Source organism: Platichthys flesus, chromosome 10 (assembly GCF_949316205.1).
Source record: "Platichthys flesus chromosome 10, fPlaFle2.1, whole genome shotgun sequence".
In the NCBI taxonomy this organism is placed as follows: domain Eukaryota; kingdom Metazoa; phylum Chordata; class Actinopteri; order Pleuronectiformes; family Pleuronectidae; genus Platichthys; species Platichthys flesus.
In genome coordinates, this window is record NC_084954.1 from 15,764,988 (window position 1) to 15,784,910 (window position 19,923).

Here is a 19,923-nt window from a genome sequence, read left to right on the forward strand (position 1 = left end):
ATCACTTCAACATAAAAATGCTGAATAAACAAAAAGTCAGGACACATATTTTGGTGATAGGTTTAAGCAATGTCAATTATCTAGAAATATAGCAGTGTATGACCCAAGCTGTCACCACCCCATTTGAAGTCCAAGAACCGAGGGGTGGGATTTATTAAATATTAGCAATTTCAAGTGTATTGCATTGATATAGCAGCAATGACTGCAGAATTCTCCTCACTTGCTCAATGTCTTTCTGTGCTGTGCGCAGCTTTCCATGGCACATACACACACACTGCAGCCTGAAAAAAGGTCAGAATGATAATTTCTACTATAATTAATGGTCATGCACAGATACACACAGTCTGTGGTAATAAAACATGCTTATCTGTCTGGCAATGGAAAAAGCTCATGGGACCAGTTTGGCCTATTGGGCATAACACTGTGATACGCATTGACTTTCACATAACATTGTGACAACACACACACACACACACACACACACAGTCACACCACAGTGCCGTTATGGTTGCTGAAGTACAGTCAGTGAGGGGAGACGTTTAATGAAGCATTTGCTGAGTTGACAGCTTCAGTGGCATTTTTACATACCAAAATAAATGAGCTAGAAGAAACAAAGGAATGTGTAATGTTCAAATTCTAACCCCATCAGCAACTGTGTGGATGCAGATAAGAGACGTTAAACACGAAGGGGTCTTATAAGATGCTGCTTCAGCCACAATAACAGATTTGAGTACACATTCTAATTCACAACTGAGACACTGGGGAGAGAGAATATGAGCAGAAACGGAAGAGACTTACAACCCTCTGCTACGAGGTCTGGTCATATTACTGTTTAAATGCCAATCAGCAGCATTTGGTCCAAAAGGGACGAGCATTCAGCACTTTTAAACGGAACATGAGACAACTAATAGTGCTCCAAACAAGCTGAATAATAAAGAATATTAATAACAAGAGCTGGCAGCCGGGCAAGCAGCTCTGTCAGACTTTACTTATAGGCACTGCAGTGCTTTTGAGCTACTGCTGACATCAGCATGTTCCATGCATATGCTCAAAAATGAAAAATACAGGTTTTGTGTTGAACTAATGGAGGCCCTAAATGAACACATGGTGCTTTAACAACCCATCCTCTGGGCTCGACTTGTATCTGTACTGCATCTCACAGCAGTAGCTAAAAAATATATGTCAATCTCATGGTGGCACTAAAGGAAAAGTCGTGGGATAAATAAATCATTAAGAATCCTTCGGGCCATTAATGTCTGCAACAATCCATTCAACATGTGTAAAGATAGCTCCTCATTCTAGCATGGCTCATTACCAATATTATGTGTAGGGGCAGATACAACTCCACCATGCACTAATAACAGTGTTTGTCTTCTTCCTGTTGTCTTCTGGGCACTAGTAGAGTCACAGTTTTTAACTTCCTGAAGTACCTGCTTCTCTCTTCAACCCTCTGGGCTCAGGAAAATACCAGGTCCCTTCAAGCATCAACTTGTGAGTTACACAGAAACCTGTAGGGAGAGTTGCCATAGAAACCTTGCTTGTTATAATGAGAAAGTCAAGTATGCATGCAGGATCAAGTACGCATCAAGTCTTTTAGCCATAACCAAAAGTGTTTATTGCATTTGTACTTTGGAACCAGCCGGAGATGCTTCAGGACAAAGTTTGCTAGTGGGGGAGAACGTGCAATGGTTCACTAGGAATGTTTGGAGGCAGATGGAACAAGTGGGACTCGATGATCAATTGAATTAGTGGATGAAGTTATTCTGTAAGCGGACCTATAGTGACAGAAGCTCCAGGTAAATGACGACAAGGCAATGAAAAGGTGAGATTATTTATCAAATAACATAAGACTTGAAAGACGGATCTCACTTGCACTGGACAACAAGTACTTTAGCGCGAGCCAGAGAGCAGAACAATGGGCTCCACAGGCTCCAGTACCAGGTTGCGTAAAGTAGCTCCATGTAATATTCCACAAGAGGAACGGGGTCCGCTCAAACCCCAATGGACCCTCCCTTGTCTGCCGGTTGCCCTGGAGCAGCCATCAGGGTCTTTGGGACGGAGGAAGACAACCTTACCTCCACCGAAGCAGGAAATAACTCTTTCCTCACTTTCAGGTTAGTGGAAGTCTTATTCATTTGTCTTTTTCTTTTTCTTTTTTTTAACATCACTTTGTGTTGTGATATGAGCTAAAACTGTGCGCATGTGTGTGCTGTAAGACCCAAGTCTCAGCATCATTCCAGCATCATTCATTCTCAGACAACTTGAGACCCAAGGTTAGCGCGGCAAATCCAGCTGCCTAGTATATTATATAATATATACTAGTATAGTATCGTTAACTATAACAGGTTATTCTTGTTGCCTTATTCATATCAGAAGAATCCCATCTGTTCAACCATGTCCTGGGACTCTGGCATACATAGTTTTGCATTATTGCTTCAGACAGATTGTGAATTTTACCCAGACATCCCATCATTATCTCTCCTCAGGCACTGCGATCACTGGCTCCTCAAATTGGTCACACAGGCACTGCCAGTCAAATTGCCATGGTAAAAAAAAAGGGGGGGGGAAACGACCCCTTCCGATTGCCCCGATGTCCCTAACCTCATGCTATTTTTAAAACCAATAAGCATTTTGATGTTTGTTGTAGGGCAGGGACTGCAGAGATGGGGGTGTCCACCAGTTTTCTATAACCGGCCAGACAGGACACGCCGGCACCAGCCGAATGATTCAGGTAAAGCTTCAGGACCAAGTATGGAAGGGCTGAAGTGCATCTGTAGCATCAATAATTCAGACATTTTTATATTGAAAGAGAATTAGTGTGTGCAGCAGTGCTTAAGACAGAGAGAGAGAGAGAGATATATATAGATATATATAAAGAGAGCGAGAGCGAGAGCGAGAGAGCGAGAGAGAGAGAGAGAGAGAGAGAGAGAGAGAGAGAGAGAGAGAGAGAGAGAGAGAGAGAGATAAATTCAGCATTGGAGTGTGGGCCCTTCCTGTCCCAGTGGATCTGATTAAAGTGCCGGTGGAGTGGAGACTAGGGTGGTCTGCAGCCATGACCGCTCCTCAATGGGATCTATTTTCAGGGTACAGGGAATAGAAAAGCCCCCTCTGTTGGACACACAGAGAATCAGACACAAAGGAAAGTACGGGCTTGATGGTCACATGACTATTTTGGGTTTTCTCTGAATCCACTTCTGTCTATGGGACAGATGTTTACAGAATCACAAAACAATCAATTTCATAGTATTGATGCTAAAATCTGTCAACAACAAAGTTAGTCAGAGCCTGAAAAGTACTCATACAACAATATAAAAATGCTTAAGTATAAGTACATACGTCTTATCAACAAAATGCACTTTAAGTACAGGCACATGCTGCAAAAAGTGGACTAAAATTATAAATACAATTAAAATGGCACTCACTGGAGCATAAACCTCCACCTTGGCCCAACAGTCCACTTAAAATAAATCAAACCGCTCAAAGTCTGAACACTCATAAATATCAGTTCCTAAATGTGACTGAAATTAGTGAAAAACCTAAGAGGTTTTGTGGAAATAGCCCGTAAACTTTGGGGTAATCTTATAAAAGAACCAACATACAAAAGGACAGAGATGAAAACATAACATCCTTGGTGGAGATAATCATCTGAGGTGAAACAAATCAAAAACATCTATTACATGACAAGAGACCTCAGCTTTCCTGTAAAGGGTTACAAGTCAAAAGGAGTTAGGAACCATTGATTTAATAGCAGTTTTCTGTATTTGATAAGTACAAAGTAAAATGAAGTAAGGTAGACATAATGAACAAAAGATTTAGTTTTATTATTAAGAAAACAACAGTAAATGTAGCTACTTTCTACCACTGGTTTCTAGAGAGGATTTCTGGAGGCCTAGACGGATCTAACCCAACAGGCTCATCGAAAGCGAAGAGCTAACCCCCGACAAGCCAGAGAACTGAGAAGACATAACACTGTCTATACATTTAATGGTAGGAATGCAAATTATTGTTTTTGCATTTTATTCTTGTTTCCCTCCGAATGTGGCCTATTGATTGATTCTAACCTGATCTGCTCATTTCATTTTGGGCGTGCAGCCGGAGTTCCGAACTCAGAAGGGACCGAGAGGCTGAAACTTTTAAGAAGGCCCACAGAGAGGAACATCTTCTGGGATGAGACAACAGAAGAAAGTCTGTACCCCAGTCGCTTTCTGGAACCAAAAGCTCTGCCTCTGCTCAACCGGCCCAAAACACCTGTGCAGAGCAGGAGATGAGAGGAAACAGGACTTAAAGGACTGTTGTTGGACAATAACTTATCAGCTGAAAGGGAAACTGAGAGAAGGGCAGGGGTAAGATAGTTGCAGTTAGCCTCAGTCAGGGAGGATAAGCGATAGAAGTTAGGAAAAGTGGAGTAAGAGTACCTTTTCTTTTTAGTAAACACAGGAAAAGGTAATATAATATAATTATCAACAGAGTATCATGGCTTCTGAAGCAAAAAACAAAAAAAATTGATTTCTCTCAACCAATCATGGGCTCATGTTTAGTTATATCTTTATATGCTTTAACAAATCAACATTTAATAGTTCATCATGTCACTGTGTTGTATGATTTCAAATCCATTAAACTTTCCAGATGAACAAACTTGGGCTCAGATCAAATTCCCTGCATGACTGATTTTATGGCGCCCTCTACAGGTGAGATTGACGCACTAACGTGAAGAAGCTCGTGATGTCTTTCTGCAATACTGATAACAAACATCTAAAAGCAAAAATTAAGTTCAGAAAGATTCACATCTGAATTCTCGTTGGAACATTTGATGTAGATATTAGCACAAACGAATCCCTTAGCTTCCAAAGATAACGTGTCCCATTATTTGAAAAGATCCGTGGCTCTTGAAGAATGAATTAGGCCCGTGAAGAGGAAAATGCTAATTGCAGAATCATTCCTCAAGTGGTCTCTCTGAGGCTGGTTCTCGGCGAGGGTATGAGGGGCTGAGAGGAACTGGACTCCCACCAAACACCTGAGGCCACAGCGGCCGACAACAAGCCTGGGTCCTCCTCAGGCACGGTACGTTAGAGGAACCCTGCTGTGATCTCATCACACAGCAGGGGGCCGGACAGGAATTAATTAGCAAAGATTGTGTTGCGCCATCTCGGTGGAACTATTTTGATAAGAATAATTGTGAACTGAAGAGAGGAAGTGTAATAAGAACTGTATAGAGCTCTGCCACTGGGTGTCATGATTGTGCTGAGGGACAAAGTGAAGTGTGTGTCCACAGGTCAGTGGACATCAGCTGTGGTTATTATTACAGTATGTTGGTTTCATATGGAAAATCTTTCGGAATCATCACATATATTTATATCACTTTATTCTGTCCATTCTCAGTATGTATTAACATGATTAATAATGATCCACAGTGTTGCTTTAAATTCTGAAATTTATTTGTTCAAAGGTTATTGTAACAGAAAATCGTTAATCCCTTCAATATTTACACGTTAACAGGGAGGAAGTACACTTTTAATTTTGAAACGCTCATCAGGTTTCACACCCAAAGCGTGAGCAGAAGGCACCGGACCACAGCAACGCATTAAAGTGAGTCCGTCTACTTAGCAAGCCATTCAATCAACAAAGCAAAGTCTGCCAGGGAGAGCCCTGTGACTGCAGACTACAGGAGCCAGACTGGCCACATATTTAGGAGATTTAGAGTGGCCCAACTCCTCTTCCGGTTCGCTAGCCACATACACTGGGCCTTAAAGCCAAATCATCCTGGAGGGGAGAGCCGAGAGGTCTTGGTGTCTGCCACTCCGCACTGCCACATAAAAAGAAGGTGAAGGATGCCGTGTGAGCAATTGGTTCCAATTGACAGAGGATTGGTCATGGTCAGCCTTCAGAGTGGAAATCCACGTGAGAATGTAGCATTTGGACCAGCAAGGGGCACAAGAGGCCAACAGCACACAATGAGGCCACTCAGAGGAGTCTGGCTGCTGAGAAGCAGTGGGCCTCGAATTTAACCCTTCGACGGCTGGTTGTTCATTATTATTACTCATCAGAGTTCAGGTGAAGTCATTGTTAACTGTGGAAAAACATGCCTTCAAGTAACCTATTTAAGTAAAGATCAAGGAAGATCTACCCCTTTTGTGTTGTAACAATAGGGTTCAAAAATCAAATACCTGAGGCTCTAGATTAATCGAGTTAAAGCACCTCCGCAACCTCAAAAGGCCACCCCACCATTACTGTCCTTGTGACTTTTTCACCAATTAGGCAGCTCCTGCTCGCTGAATGGGACCGTCTGCCTTTAAAGTCTCTGAGGGCCAGAGGGTCAGCGCTCAATCACAGTCTGGTTGGAGGGGTTGTGTGTTTGAACGAACCACTAGTTGACAGGGCGGGGACGGGGTCAAGAAGAGGCGGGGGAGTGATTGGACGGGGTAAGGGCTCCTGCCAGCTCTAAAAGAGGAGCCTTTTGTAGCCAAAACACTGGCCAGAGCAGCCTGGCCTTTCACAGCCCAGCCGCCTGTCTCCTTCAGGCCCACAACAGCTGATGAAAAGGTCCCAGCTGCTAATTATCCGGCTGATGGAGAGCCACTGAAGTGGGACTGTCAGAGCGAGGGGTGGCCCTTGTGTCTGCAATGGGATCAATTTGAGGGAGGGTGAAAGTTGGGGGGGTGAAAGACATTTAACCACAAGGAAGGGTATGATGAAAAAAAAAAGCATGTTTCTGCAAAAGTTTGAACACTGATTTGCTAAATTATTTACAAGGGAATATTAGATTAACGTGTAACATGTTTAAACCAATTGACAGGTGCTCATTTATGAATACTACAGCCACAACAAGTTTCTAACAACTTAATTTAATGGAGTCACATGTCCTTTACATATTCTGCATGCATGTTCTTCAGTCCCTTGAATATAATACAGTGTAATACAGTGAACTGTGCACCTTGAACACCAAGCTCCTCTTTTACAGATCCACGCTACAGCATCATCTGCCCAGAGGACACTGGAGCAGCACCTGCTGAGTTCCATATAAAGTACTCTTTGGATTGAAGTTCTCGGGCTGTAAATACAACAGACAGACAGAGACAATTGTTTACTTTGATAAAATGTGTATACATCAAAAACTCTTTGATACAAAAACATTCAAATTGCTCACATGTTACAATCCGGGGTTTGGCAGAAGAATAAACCTGCACTGAATGCTGATCCACGCAGGCTCCAGAAAGTGTTATGTCAGGCACCTTGAAATACATCTGTGAAAATAACAGTGGATTTGTTAATGACTGTAGAACATTGCATACATTAAGACTAAAGACATGTTTCTGACTCTCACCACACATATGAACCTACTTTGATGTAGGCAGTCAGATCTGTGCAGAGAGGGTCAGTAGGTCCTGGTGTGGGCCCAGAGAAGGTGATCCTGCCCTCCATCATGACCTCACGAGATTTAGGAAACTTCTGTCCTACATGTCAGTGACAGGAATCTGCTGATTAGTTTCTTTTTCAAATACACAGCCGCAATAAAAGTGTTTTTATATACAGTGATGAGCAGAAGTAAATGTCTACCCAGTGTCCAGACCAGCAGGTTCTTCTCCTTTGAAACATCCAGTTGCCCGGAGCTCACCTTCACGTCCACCACACCCATCTGATCCCTGCACACACAGCCCATTTATAAACGGTTGTATTCATATTACCAACCACGCTAAACTGAGATAATAGTAGATAGTAATTTAGAATTCTGAAAATTTACATTTCATGGGTTCAACCACATTCAGCTGTGTTTTTACACAGATACTGACACAGGGGCAAGCAGTGACAGCATATTTTACACCAATCTTTATTGGTCCATTTAGAGAATGAAAGTTTCAGCCTGTAAGAAACCGACATAGGGACAAATGTTCCTCAAGTGTATTAAATGTGAGAAGCTGGCAGATGAATTATCTGCTGATATAATAAATCCTTGGTGTGGGAGTGTAATGATTCTGTAAAGCAAGACTGAAACTAAAGTACAAACGTGGACAATCTCAATTACGATACAGGAAGATGGAAACCTAATACCCCACGATGTTCACCTGCCGACACAGCTGCAGGTGGCGTCTGATGAACTGTCACTACTTTCTCAAATCAGTCCTTGTTTTATTTATACTCATTTCTAACAATTGCATTCAAATGACCGCACAAAGAACTATTTTGGTTTGTTTTACATTTTTGTAGATTACCTGTTAAAGAATGGCAGATGTGCTTCACAGTACTCAAAGCTGTTCTTGACACTTTCGTGAAGTTTGAGGGTTACTGACACACGCAGCTGGTTTTCTTCTTCCTTCAGTTGATACGATCCAAGGATAGGGGGAACAGGAACCTGTTGATAAAGTTGGAAGAGTCACATATGATAGCTCAGTGAACAAGTGGGATGAGAAGCATGTGAGAAGGAAGTGTATATCCTCTACCTGCGATGTATAACTGCATAGTCTGAAGGGCTCTAGGGGAGGAGAGAAGGGGAACTTATAGGGCCCAGAGAACGCTGAGCTGTCACTGTTATCGACGCTGCTGGCGGTCAGGATACTAGAATCCAGTGAGGTGACGCAGGGATGGACTAGGATGTCCTGCAGTGGAGAACCGTTTGGTGGCAGTGTGAGGGTCACCGTCACATTTGGGAGCACCCCCTCCACCTCACACTTATGGAGAGATATGGAGAAAGTAGAAAGCAAGAGGAAAAGTTAGTTAATTGTCAAAAATGTATGACTTACTTACTTCCCTTTCAACTGTGCACTTACTTTGCATGTCACTGTGCCGTACACATCCCAGAGGTCCTGTGTGCTCGGATTCCCATACTGCATGGAGCGCACCGTTTCCATCAAAGCTACATTCACAACTGCCCGACCCCGGTAGAGACCTGTCTTCCAGGCCGGCTGCTTCTGGTTCCCAGCAGGTGTGGGCGCTGTGGCCGGTGCCCCCAGTGCTGGCAGATCCAGGGGTGTCCCAAGTGGACAAACCTGCAGGAGAACAGATGGCAGCATTGCAAGCCGAGAGGCCGGCCCCTCGCTATCAGGCTTGTTCCCCGAGCCCAGGAGAAAAGTCTGTAGGCCTGCCAGGAGGGTGAGACCCTGTGAGACAGAGAGCAGGTTGGCCAGGGGTGGCCGTGGCTCAGGAGGGGCATCCACTAAACACAGGCAAGCCAGGATAAGGGGCCCTTGTGAGATGGCCAACACCGGCCACAGTATTCCCTTTCCAGGACCATCCACGTGCAGCTCCAGTGCCGGTGACCGCTGGCGATGAAGGCAGTCGTCTCTGAGAGCCACATAAGTCTTGTCTGGCTCGGAGAGACCCAGCTCAGTGAGCAGTAGCTGCAGCACGGTGCCGTCCTCTGGGACAGCTACATAGGAGGACCCTGCCAGGCATTTAGCACGGTGCTCCACAGTGGAGAACCTCCTGTGGGGGTTAGACATAATAATTATAATTATAATTATAATAATAATAAGCTCTCTAAACATTGTAACAAGCAGGTATACATGGAGGAAACAATACGCCAAATAAAACAGGATGCTGCTAAAACCATCAGCAAACTGAAAAAGGCTTTTTAATAGAACCGTTTTTTGAAGACAGTTTTAAAATAGATATAAACTATTTAATAAAAAACTGAGAAGCGGTGTCGATCATTTGTAAAACCTTGTAAGAAGGAACTTGAGATAAGCTCCAGACTTAATTAGATGAACTGAAGATTAGATAAGACATAATAACATACAGCTATAAACAATGTGATAGTTCATAGCGGGACATGTGCATCATGCAGGAGAACATTTAGTTACAAACCTCGAGAATCGTATCGACACATTTTCTCCCTTCTCGTGAGAAACAATCCACAAAGCTCGCACACTCATTTCTCCGGCTGCACTGAATCCTCACGTGATACAAACACAAACCTGACTCTCATCATATTAACGATCACATTTTGTCACAAATAAAAACAGGCTCTGGTCTCATGACACATCCACGGTGCACCGACTTCCTGTTGTTGTGTCACGTGACTTCCACCGCCAATCAGCCGACCCACGCGCGCATGCGCCCCGGGCCTCAGCCATCCCCACCCTGCTCTCATACAGGAAGCTGGGCTGCTAATCATCAGGCTGTCAACAAAGGGCGAAACTGCACCAAATCGCCAAATCCATGCGGAAGTCGGCGGCGTTACCGACTCCGAGCTCCTTCCCCGCACCTGCATCCCCACACGAAGCGAGCTGAAGCGTCAACATGGCGACGACCGCTCAGCTGTTCGAGGTACAATGACCGGAGCACTGTTAGCTGTCAGGTTAGCAAGGCTGTAGCTATCGTTGACGGCAGCCTAACGGTGCCCGTCACTATTCATTCTGTTATTAGGGTCTAATAAGGACTCGAGCAGCTGGGAGGAAGTTTGCGTCATGTCGTGAAAACTGTTCTGGACGAACGCTGTTTATTTCATGAATCGAAGAAATGGCCTCGTTATTAGCTGTTATTAGCCGTTATGTCAGTCATCCCAGTGTGTGTGTGTGCTTTTATTACCATAACATTAGATTCAGTGTTTGAATGGAGGAGAACATTAGCACTAACACGACCTTCTCCCCCCCCAGGAGCCCTTTGACGCAGATGAGTACATTGAGAGGTTGGCGTGGAGGACTCCTGGAGGAGGCTCCAAAGGAGGAGCTGAGGCTTTCGACCCTAAAAGGTACGGAAGCAGCTTTTAATTTGTATTTACATTCACCACACACACGTGGTCTGTGTTTGTGTAGAGCTTTTCTCGTCTTGATGACCACTCAAAGCGCTTTGCAGTGCAGGTTGTTGCCTTTGGTTGTTGCAGCACTTTTTCTATGAGGGGCAATACAGGGTTTAGTATCTTGCCCAAGGACACTTCGGCATGCAGATGGGGACAACTTTCTGGTTAGAGGACAACCGCTCTACCCCCTAACCCATCTCAGATTACTCTGACTATGAGGCTGTAGCTTAGTGAAATCTCATACTGCAGGTTATGGTGCCAGTTTTTCTACAGCCTATTGCATTTCTTTAATTTTTGCAAAATCACAATAAACATTTAATATTGAGTTATTAAAATGTATAAAATACTCCTACATCTTGTGAGCTTTCTTTTAATCTTGCATGCAAATTTTTGTTTAAATTTTAACATGAAAATGACAAACTTACTTCTCAGGAAGATGCATTAGTAATATATCATATCATGACTTTTAAATATCCAACAGCCTTTTCTATTATCTACTGACAGTGTAATCATCTCCACAGCAATGCAACTAATTGGTATGTCTTTATGCCGTCCTCCTGGCCTCTTCCAGACTCATGTCTAATATTTTCAGACTCTCATTGAAGTTGATTAGATTGTGACATCAAGGAATGTCTTAAATTATCTCTCAAGTCAAAAAGTACTAGTAAACCAGAAAACGAAGTATTTGTTTTATTTTATCCTACTTGTCAGGAAGTTTTTGACATTTTGAAGGGCAAACATGACAATTTTTCTGTTTTCAAAAAATCCAGAGATTAATCATAGAATGAAAATATCTTACTGTAAATGATGATTCTTCTTTTATACCTATCAGTTTCAACTCACCATTACTGGGAGGGAAACTGAAGTTTTTCCTTTTACACTGACCAAAGCTCATCTTGGTGTCCTCTACGCTAATTCAATGTCGATGATGGTTGGAGAAAAAAACGGAAATATCAGTGCTTAGATTTCTTTTGCATGGCATTTCCTCTGCTTGTTGTTGTGTTTACACTTGGGGACCTACTTACGTCTCGTAAGCAAAAATGCCATAACACTTAAACTGTACTGTAGATCCGTCCTGCCTTATCTTCTTCCTTCAAAACTGTTGCTACCACCTCGTTGGAAGCTTTTAGCGAGGAGTCAGAGACAACATATCTGTGGAGGCCACCATACTGTGAGTCACCAGCCAGGGAATGAGTGTCTATTGGGAAGGGATGGGAGATGTCTTTAAGCTGTAGCCAGTGCTGAGGGAATTAGTCAAGAGATTATACACTCATCATTTTGGGATGTTTCTTACTCTGTGAAATGTGGTGCTGACTTAGAACATTTGCTCTGCGAGCCTGGTGACACTTAAAATGCAGCTGACGAAGCTGCTAGTTCTCAGAGCTTCTTAAGTCTGGGGACCCAGCATTAAGCAACCGGTACTATTCAGTAACTATTAACTGTGAGTGTGAGGTCAGTGGGACAGATTTAACCTTGTGTTCTGCAATCACTTCCTCACGAACAAGAGCAATATTTATGTGTGTTTACTTGTGTGTTTGTTGAGGATTTACTGTGTGTTATTTAAACCGATGTGAAGTTCTGGATCCATATACCTTTCTCTCCTCTGTTATAGGCTCTTAGAGGAGTTTGAGAACCACATAGAGGAGCTTAAGCTACTGGATGAGAGGATCCAGCGGCGGGTGGAGAAGCTCGAGCATCAGTGTCATCGTGAAGCCAAGGAATTTGCCCACAAAGTGCAAGATTTGCAGAGAAGCAACCAGGTGTGTTGTATGGTCAGATATTTTTTTTATTCATAGCCTAGAACACCAAATTCTTCATCTATTTTTCATGTCTTTATTTTTCTGTGTCAATTCAGGTGGCCTTCCAGCATTTCCAAGAGCTTGACGAGCACATCAGCTATGTGGCCACCAAGGTTTGTCACCTTGGCGACCAGCTGGAGGGCGTGAACACACCCCGGCAGAGGGCTGTGGAGGCTCAGCGTCTGATGACCTATTTCAACGAGTTCCTGGATGGAGACCTACGCAGTGACGTCTTCAATAACCCAGACAAGGTGCGTACACGCTGCACGCCTTCGTTCCATTCACTCTGGCGGAGGTGTGACCATTGACAAGGTCCCCCGCTGTGATATTGCCGGAGGTAAGAATGAACGGGATTAGGAGGCAGAGCATCCATATTAATTTGTCAAGTTTATCCCTTTAGTTGGATCCCTCAGCTAATTTGGATTAATAAACTGTCATTTGCTGCCTGACAATAGCTGGGTGATCGACTCACATGGATGTCAACATGCTCATGTCAACCCTAATTGCATTTCTAGTAAGTTGTCTTGGAGCAAGAATTTAGTTGGTCCTCAGCTTTGTGCCGCATTACAGAGGCAAAGAGCTTGTGGCGTGATCGTACATTTAAAGGAGGCGATAACATGGATGCTGTGAGAGGAGACGCACATAGTTTCCGCCTACACCGCGGCCGTGTAGATGTTAGAAAAGTGACCCCCTGAAAGTTGGATTTTGCAGTTATGTAAGTGAGAACGAGAGGCTGGGACGCCTCAGATTAATTCCTGTTGGTAGGAACATCATTAGTAGATGCAGAGCAGAGAGTCTTGGGGTCAATCCCAGAGACGAGAGCTGAAGATGGAGCTAGTTTTCTGGAGAGGCATGCAGAAATATCTGGCAAGATTCCTTTTCCTGAGCATACCTCCAGACAAGGGGGAAAGAGGAAAGCTGCAAGTGAATAGCTGAAGGGGGGTGGCTTTGCTAATCCTTCTGAAAGGGAGGGCTGGGCCGCCAGCGTGGAGACAAGTGCTGCTAAACCCTGACTGCAGGGAGACGGCTACATTACTTACATGGGATTTAGCTAATCTTAGCTGGGGGACAGATACTTAGAAAACCTTCGCCGAGCAGAAAGGCTGGATCCTCCTCACGGGAGCGGAGTAATGATGTTAGCTGAGGCAGGCATCTGCAGGAACAGAGGAGTTGCGGACGGCGGGCCTTTCGTAGGTCTGGGGCTTTTTCAGCCAGCTTGTATGTCAGGAGGGGCGGAGGTAGGGGAGTTCTCGACAGGGCCCCCTTTTTTTAGACAGATATCCCTGGCCGGACAGATTATTGAAGGCGATTTAGACTCCTGTGGGATTACAGCCCATTCAGAAAAGGCATGCCAATAAAGAGTTGGATGTGCCGCTAAGTCAGGACTGCTGCTGCTGCTGTTGTTGCTGCCGATGCCCAGGTGAGCGCAGCCTGTCTGTTATCAGCTCCCTGTTCAACACAGGGAGGTGGAGGAGGGCTGCTCTAAGATGATGATCCCCCCCCCCCCAAGTGGAGAACACTGCCGGCGGCCTGCCCGCTTTCTGTCTGGATGTCCACCTCTCATGGTTCTGTCGTGCTCTCTCTCTTTTTCCCTCACCTTACATCTGTCTCTCTCTCACCCACTCACTCTCCGCCTCTCTTTCTCTCTCTCTCTCCTTCAGATTAAGGAGGCTGCTGATATCATCCAGAAGCTGCATCTCATTGCCCAGGAGCTGCCATTCGACAGGTGAGTCAGGCATCCTGGAGGCAGCTTTAGACAAGAGCCCTGTCAAACAAGAGGAAGGTGGTGTATTAGTGATGTCGACTTTTGCTGTTCGTATAAGGCAGAACAAATTGAGTATTTAAGCATTTATTCCAAATCAATGCATTTCTAAAAAAAAAAAGAAAGTGCCATAACCTTTTGACCTCAATTGTGGGATACGAGTCGTTGTTGTGTCTGAATGATTTCTTGTGTTTTTTCTCTGACAGATTTGCAGATGTCAAGGCAAAAATTGCCAGTAAGTTAGTTGTTTCACTAACTCATTATGCACTATTATCTGCAATATAATGATTAATAAATATGGTAAAAGTTAAGTCATTATGATATAATTTTTTTGTCTTTGTGTTTACTTTTCTATCCAGGTAAGTACCACGACCTGGAGCGACAGTTAATCCAGGAGTTCACTGCTGCCCAGCGCAGGGGCGAGATCGGACGGATGAGGGAACTTGCGGCAGTTCTATTACATTTCAAGGTGATTCTCTTTCCCTGTATTTGATATAATTTTTTATGTCTTGGGTCTGATCATTAAAATGGTCACTTGATTTATACATGTTGTACCGGAGTAACTCCTGGGTCTTTTTGTTAAAGGGCTATGCACATTGTGTGGACGTCTATATCAAACAGTGTCAAGAAGTGAGTAAAAAAAAATCCTCTTATATGTCACACACTGCACGTTTTGGGTGTCAGTAATACCCGAGTGACTCTTATCTGTCTCAAGGGGGCCTACCTGAGGAACGATGTGTTTGAGGACACTGCGGTCCTCTGCCAGAGGGTCAACAAGCAGGTGGGCGAGGTCTTCAGCAGCCCAGAGACTGTCATGGCCAAACTCATCCAAAACATCTTTGAGATCAAATTACAGGTATTTCTACTACTGCTCGTCTGTTTTGTATTGTCTAGCTGTGTTTCATCTGTTTGTTTTATATTTGACGGGCTTTGTGTCTCCAGGCCCACGTCAAGGATAAACTGGATACGACCCGGCACTCTGATGTGGAACAGTACCTCAAGAACCTCTATGACCTTTACTCCAAGTAAATAACTTGGCCGCATACTTTCTATTCACTTTCGGTCAACACCTTAATACTTACATTTTTACTTTTCTCTTTACGCACTCCTCAGAACCACAGCATTAGCCACCAAGCTAACGGAGTTCAACCTGGGCTCAGACAAGCACACGTTCCTGTCCAAGCTGATAAAGAGCATCTTCTCCTCCTACCTGGAAAGTTACATTGACATGGAGAGGGAATACCTTCGCACTCGAGGTGCTATGATTCTGCAGCGATACTATGACTCCAAGAACCATCAGAAACGCCTCATAGGCACCGGAAGGTCAGAGTTTCAGCATGCCAGATTAAGCTAGAATTATTGAAAATCTCTTTTGCCCAATAATAAAATGAAGATGCACAAAGTAATCTTGATCCACATTCTTCTACAGCATTCAAGAGCTGAAGGAGCGTATCAGACAGCGCACTAACCTTCCGCTGGGCCCCAGCATCGACACTCATGGGGAGACCTTTCTCTCCCCAGAGCTGGTCGTCAACCTGCTGCAAGAGACACGCCATGCCTTTGAGAGATGCAACAGGGTGAGGCTGCTCTGCTTTGTTTAGCTTGTAGGGGAAGGGGGGAGTGTATTAGTGAAGTCTTTTAGAGAAAAGTAGTTTTTGAAAGAGTTTTATGTTTTGGGGTCCCACAGCTTTCAGATCCCTCTGACCTACCCAAGAATGCCTTCTCAATATTCCTGCTGCTGGTCGAACATCTTTGTGTGGATCACATTGACTACGCCCTGGAGATTGGCCTCTCAGGTACATCCTCCTAAACTCTTTATAACCATAATGCGTATATGGTAAATAGACTGTATTTACACACCATCATATATAATGTATGTTTATATATCTTTATGCATCGCTTATTATCAATCGCCCACCATTCACACACTGTCAACTGCAATTTGGAGGTCAGTACCTTGCCCAAGGAAACTTGCCCAAGGAAAACTTCAGAATACAGACTGGAGGTCGTGGGGAGCAAACCACCAACCCTCTGGTTAGCGGACGACCCCCACTACCTCCTGATCCACAGTTGCCTTTGAACAGAATACATAAAAAGCAATGGACCTGGATAGTTATGGTGATAAATATACTCATATTGTCTTCTATTCACAACTTGACCAAAGAATGCAAAGGTTGTGTCCTCTCAGGCAAATGGAGCTACAAGCTCTTCACCACCCGGATAAGATCATTTGAAATGCCACTGTCTGTGACTTTTTGATCTCGACAATGCAGCGTTAGAGTTTCAACCTTTGAGCCCGTTTCCCTTGGTGCCACATCTCAATCAGATTGCCACAGTTTTTCTTCCTTTGACACCTGGAGGGGGAAAAAAACACTTGATGTCTCATCACTAACCGAAGTTACTTACATGAGCCTACTGCGCCTGTAGCCTTTCACTTTGTCAGGGACCAGATGAGGAAGCGTGTTGCCATGGACACCATACCAACGCTATAGCTAACCCATTTTGCTGCAGTTAACAGGTGTAACAGATAAATATCCAAGCTACCTCTCTGTGAAGGAGACTGTGTCTGGCCCTTCTTTACCTCCTGCATGTGCCTGTATAATAAGGAGACAGCTTATCACCTCCAGGCAGCTACAGTGGAACTAAACATGAATTTGGTATCTTCCGGTGGTGGATTCATGAGGTATATTCTGCTTTAAGGAAGTGAATTACCGATGCCCCCCATGGTTTGATCCCCTTTCTCCTCACTGACTGAGTGTTAATGTGAATGAGAATCTCTGTTTCATCTATTGCGCGTCTGTAACGTCGACTCATAGAGAACAGGCAACAGCAAATTTCTGCATTGTGTGAATCCCATTGATTTATTCTTTCACCTGCATTTTGGTTTATTTTCTTGATGTATTCTTCCTCTCCCTTTGATCCACAGCCATTCCCTCATCAGACGCCAAGAATGCCAACCTGTACTTCCTGGATGTGGTTCAACAAGCAAACTCTATCTTCCACTTGTTTGACAAGCAGTTTAATGACCAGCTTATGCCTCTTATAAGGTCAGTTAGTGGTTATATATATTTCTGAATATTTGTTTAGCTATATACCTCCTGTCTCTCTTAGACACACCATTTCTAGATGAAAAGTGGCGCTCTGATTTACCATCTGAATTATCTCTCCAGCTCATCTCAAAAGTTGGCAGAGTGCCTGCACAAAAAGAAAGAGACGATAGAACAGATGGAAGTAAAACTGGACACGGGAATTGACAGGTGAGGTTATAACAGGTGGGAAACTACTGCCAATAGAGATGTTTTATTTTTAATATGGGAAAACTAAAACCAACAAATGGCAAGACAAGCTGTTTTCTTATGTATTTTTCTGCCACACACAGAACACTGAACTGCATGGTGGGGCAAATGAAGCACGTTTTGGCTACAGAGCAGAAGAAGACCGACTTTAGGCCTGAAGATGAGAACAACGTCATGATCCAGTACACTACAGTAAGAGATCTAAGAGAGACAAGAGGCCTCTGTCTCATTTTTTCTGTTCTGTTTTTTGATTAAACACTGACAGATTTAGCTAGTTTGTCAGCATCTCCTCCATGTTTCCCTTTGTGTATTCCCGCCCGACAGGCCTGCTCCAAGGTGTGCGCGTACGTCAGTCGGCAGGTTGAACACGTGCGGAAATCCATGGATGGGAAAAATGTGGACGTGGTGCTGACGGAGCTGGGCGTGCGTTTCCACCGGCTCATCCACGAGCACCTACAGCAGTACAGCTACAGCTCGATGGGAGGCATGCTGGCCATCTGCGACGTAGCTGAATACCGAAGATGCGCCAAAGAATTCAGGGTGAGGGAGGGACGGGGGCATAGGTCAGAGGGTAAAAGAAAACTTTATATGTGAAAGGCCAGTCTAGGTGTTTGCTTATGTGGATGATTATTTTTGTTGATTTATTTTTCTCCCAGAAAATCTAAGAAATTTTTAGTTTTAAAAGTTCATTATTTTGTCAGTTATATCAGACATGAAAGCAGCAAATTCTCTCTCTGTTGTACAAAAATATTTGAGATTTTTATTTGATATGACAAAATAGTTATAAGACTTACAAATTTGTATGGTCCCTGTGTGGTTTTTCGTGCGCAAAAGATACACTGTGATTGATATGACCATCTGAACATGTTGTTTCTCCGTCCTCCAGGTTCCTCTAGTGCTGCAGCTCTTCGACACACTCCACGCCCTCTGTAACCTCCTGGTGGTCGCCCCCGACAACCTGAAGCAGGTGTGCTCGGGTGAGCAGCTCACCAACCTGGAGCGGAACCTCCTGCATGCCTTCGTCCAGCTCAGAGTGGACTACCGCTCAGCCAGACTGGGCCGCCATTTCAGTTAGTGACTGATGCAACACTCTGCTGCCCTCCGTCCAGTAACCAATGCTTTGATGAGATGACGCACCTTGAAGAAACCCATCCCTGTTTCAGAGAACGCATCGGTCTGGCCCCCGGCATACAGACTTGACTGGGATCGCTTTGTACATCATGGAGGCGAAGGCCAGTGCTCCTTGAATTTGGGAAATGTGCATTTTACCGATTTATTTTGTCCAAGAAATTTAAATATCTATTGACTTAAGATTTCATTTGTTTTTAAATACTAATCCATCACCAATCTAAGATTTCTGAATATTATAAGTAAATGGACAATGTATAATTTTGTGCTTATGTAAAAGAAAATTGAGAAACTTTTTTTTTTTTTATTGTGCCAAATATATAAATTCTGTGGCTGCACTTGTGCACAAGAAAAGTCCCTGAAGTTGTTGAAAGGGAGACGGTCAACAATCCCTCTGTAAAGTCAAACATCAGGCCGGCAGTGGCACTGTCTATCGGGAACAGCTTCTCTTCCTAGTGGGTTGTAGACAACAGAGGCAGCACGGCCGAGCATGAGATAGAGCTCGGTCTGGCTGAGAGAGACACATGACCACCTCTCGAACCTCCGAGCTCCGACCACAAAGCAAAAGGTCAACAGGCCATCACAGAGAACTGTGATCTGAACTACACGCAGGCCTGGGAGCCTCTCTGGAGATTTGGGTGGTCCCCTCTCGGGCTCAGATGATTGGTGCGATGGGTCACTGAGTATGTGTCACTGTAATTGCACAGATCAACACTTGCTCATCCAGCGGTGCACACAGACTGGATCTGCAGTGTTTCTGGGTCAGGAGACATTGAAATGTTGACCTCTGGCGATGAAGGAAACAACCTAGAGGGGACTTCTTCACACAGGGCTTATGGGAGGTTCACACTCACTGTCTTTTGCACTAAGAGACGCCAGATCGCGTCCCGATGCCTGAAACTTGTCTCATACGCAAAGCTGCTCCCACTGTGCTGCTGTTACCTTAATTAGTGACTCATTAAATAAGATGTTGCATTTTACTCTCGTCCCTGCTCATGATATCCTTCATAAATGCCGAGCTGCGAATCCAAAGTCACTTCGGTTCTCTCTTGAATGTCACTTTCAAAGTGAGATGAAACGGTCCTCCTTTCTATAGAAGTCTTCAAGTATTCATGGGAATTCTTGCCACCAGAGTAAAGTTCTTTCTTAGACTTCAGGAAGTGAGCGGAGCCAGAGGGGATTAGATATCTACGAGCTGATGAATTG

General features: G+C 44.2%; 2 protein-coding genes and 1 long non-coding RNA gene across 6 annotated transcripts; 2 read left to right on the forward strand and 1 right to left on the reverse strand.

Moving 5' to 3' along the window:
• Positions 1 to 1,690: 1,690 nt before the first annotated feature.
• On the forward strand, positions 1,691 to 4,225 carry LOC133961712 (uncharacterized). Its single transcript, XR_009922037.1, has 4 exons — positions 1,691 to 2,114; positions 2,648 to 2,731; positions 3,873 to 3,987; positions 4,093 to 4,225. It is a non-coding gene; the product is annotated as an uncharacterized LOC133961712 (long non-coding RNA).
• ap5m1 (adaptor related protein complex 5 subunit mu 1) lies at positions 4,112 to 9,993 on the reverse strand. Of its 4 annotated transcripts, none has more exons than XM_062397004.1 (9): positions 9,799 to 9,993; positions 8,763 to 9,417; positions 8,436 to 8,663; positions 8,208 to 8,347; positions 7,555 to 7,640; positions 7,339 to 7,451; positions 7,145 to 7,241; positions 6,932 to 7,048; positions 4,112 to 4,248 (listed from the first exon to the last, which is right to left on the reverse strand). In XM_062397004.1, the coding sequence occupies exons 1-8, from the start codon at positions 9,864 to 9,866 to the stop codon at positions 6,966 to 6,968; spliced, it is 1,470 nt and encodes a 489-aa protein (XP_062252988.1). In that variant the 5' UTR covers positions 9,867 to 9,993; the 3' UTR covers positions 4,112 to 4,248; positions 6,932 to 6,965. The 4 variants fall into 4 exon arrangements, with proteins under 4 accessions (XP_062252988.1, XP_062252989.1, XP_062252987.1 ...); XM_062397005.1 differs by lacking the exon at positions 4,112 to 4,248 and adding an exon at positions 5,418 to 5,803; XM_062397003.1 differs by lacking the exon at positions 4,112 to 4,248 and adding an exon at positions 5,418 to 6,615.
• Positions 9,994 to 10,085: 92 nt separating this feature from the next.
• exoc5 (exocyst complex component 5) lies at positions 10,086 to 19,697 on the forward strand. The gene is made up of 18 exons (XM_062397001.1): positions 10,086 to 10,260; positions 10,590 to 10,684; positions 12,345 to 12,492; positions 12,588 to 12,782; positions 14,193 to 14,257; positions 14,500 to 14,528; positions 14,653 to 14,762; positions 14,879 to 14,923; positions 15,009 to 15,149; positions 15,236 to 15,318; positions 15,407 to 15,616; positions 15,723 to 15,870; positions 15,981 to 16,089; positions 17,220 to 17,340; positions 17,464 to 17,550; positions 17,673 to 17,781; positions 17,914 to 18,129; positions 18,476 to 19,697. Exons 1-18 carry the CDS (start codon positions 10,234 to 10,236, stop codon positions 18,662 to 18,664), a joined length of 2,127 nt encoding a protein of 708 aa, XP_062252985.1. The 5' UTR covers positions 10,086 to 10,233; the 3' UTR covers positions 18,665 to 19,697.
• The last annotated feature ends 226 nt before the right edge of the window (positions 19,698 to 19,923 follow it).

Coding starts and splice junctions, on each gene's coding strand:
- exoc5 (XM_062397001.1), top strand. CDS start 10,234: ATGGCGACGACCGCTCAGCTGTTCGAG. Junction 14,924..15,008: donor ATATCAAACAGTGTCAAGAA/GTGAGTAAAAAA, acceptor ATCTGTCTCAAG/GGGGCCTACCTGAGGAACGA. Junction 15,871..15,980: donor CCTTTGAGAGATGCAACAGG/GTGAGGCTGCTC, acceptor GGGGTCCCACAG/CTTTCAGATCCCTCTGACCT.
- ap5m1 (XM_062397004.1), bottom strand. CDS start 9,866: ATGAGTGTGCGAGCTTTGTGGATTGTTTCTCACGAGAAGGGAGAAAAT. Junction 8,664..8,762: donor ACGGCACAGTGACATGCAAA/GTAAGTGCACAG, acceptor TCTCTCCATAAG/TGTGAGGTGGAGGGGGTGCT. Junction 8,348..8,435: donor TATGCAGTTATACATCGCAG/GTAGAGGATATA, acceptor CTTTATCAACAG/GTTCCTGTTCCCCCTATCCT.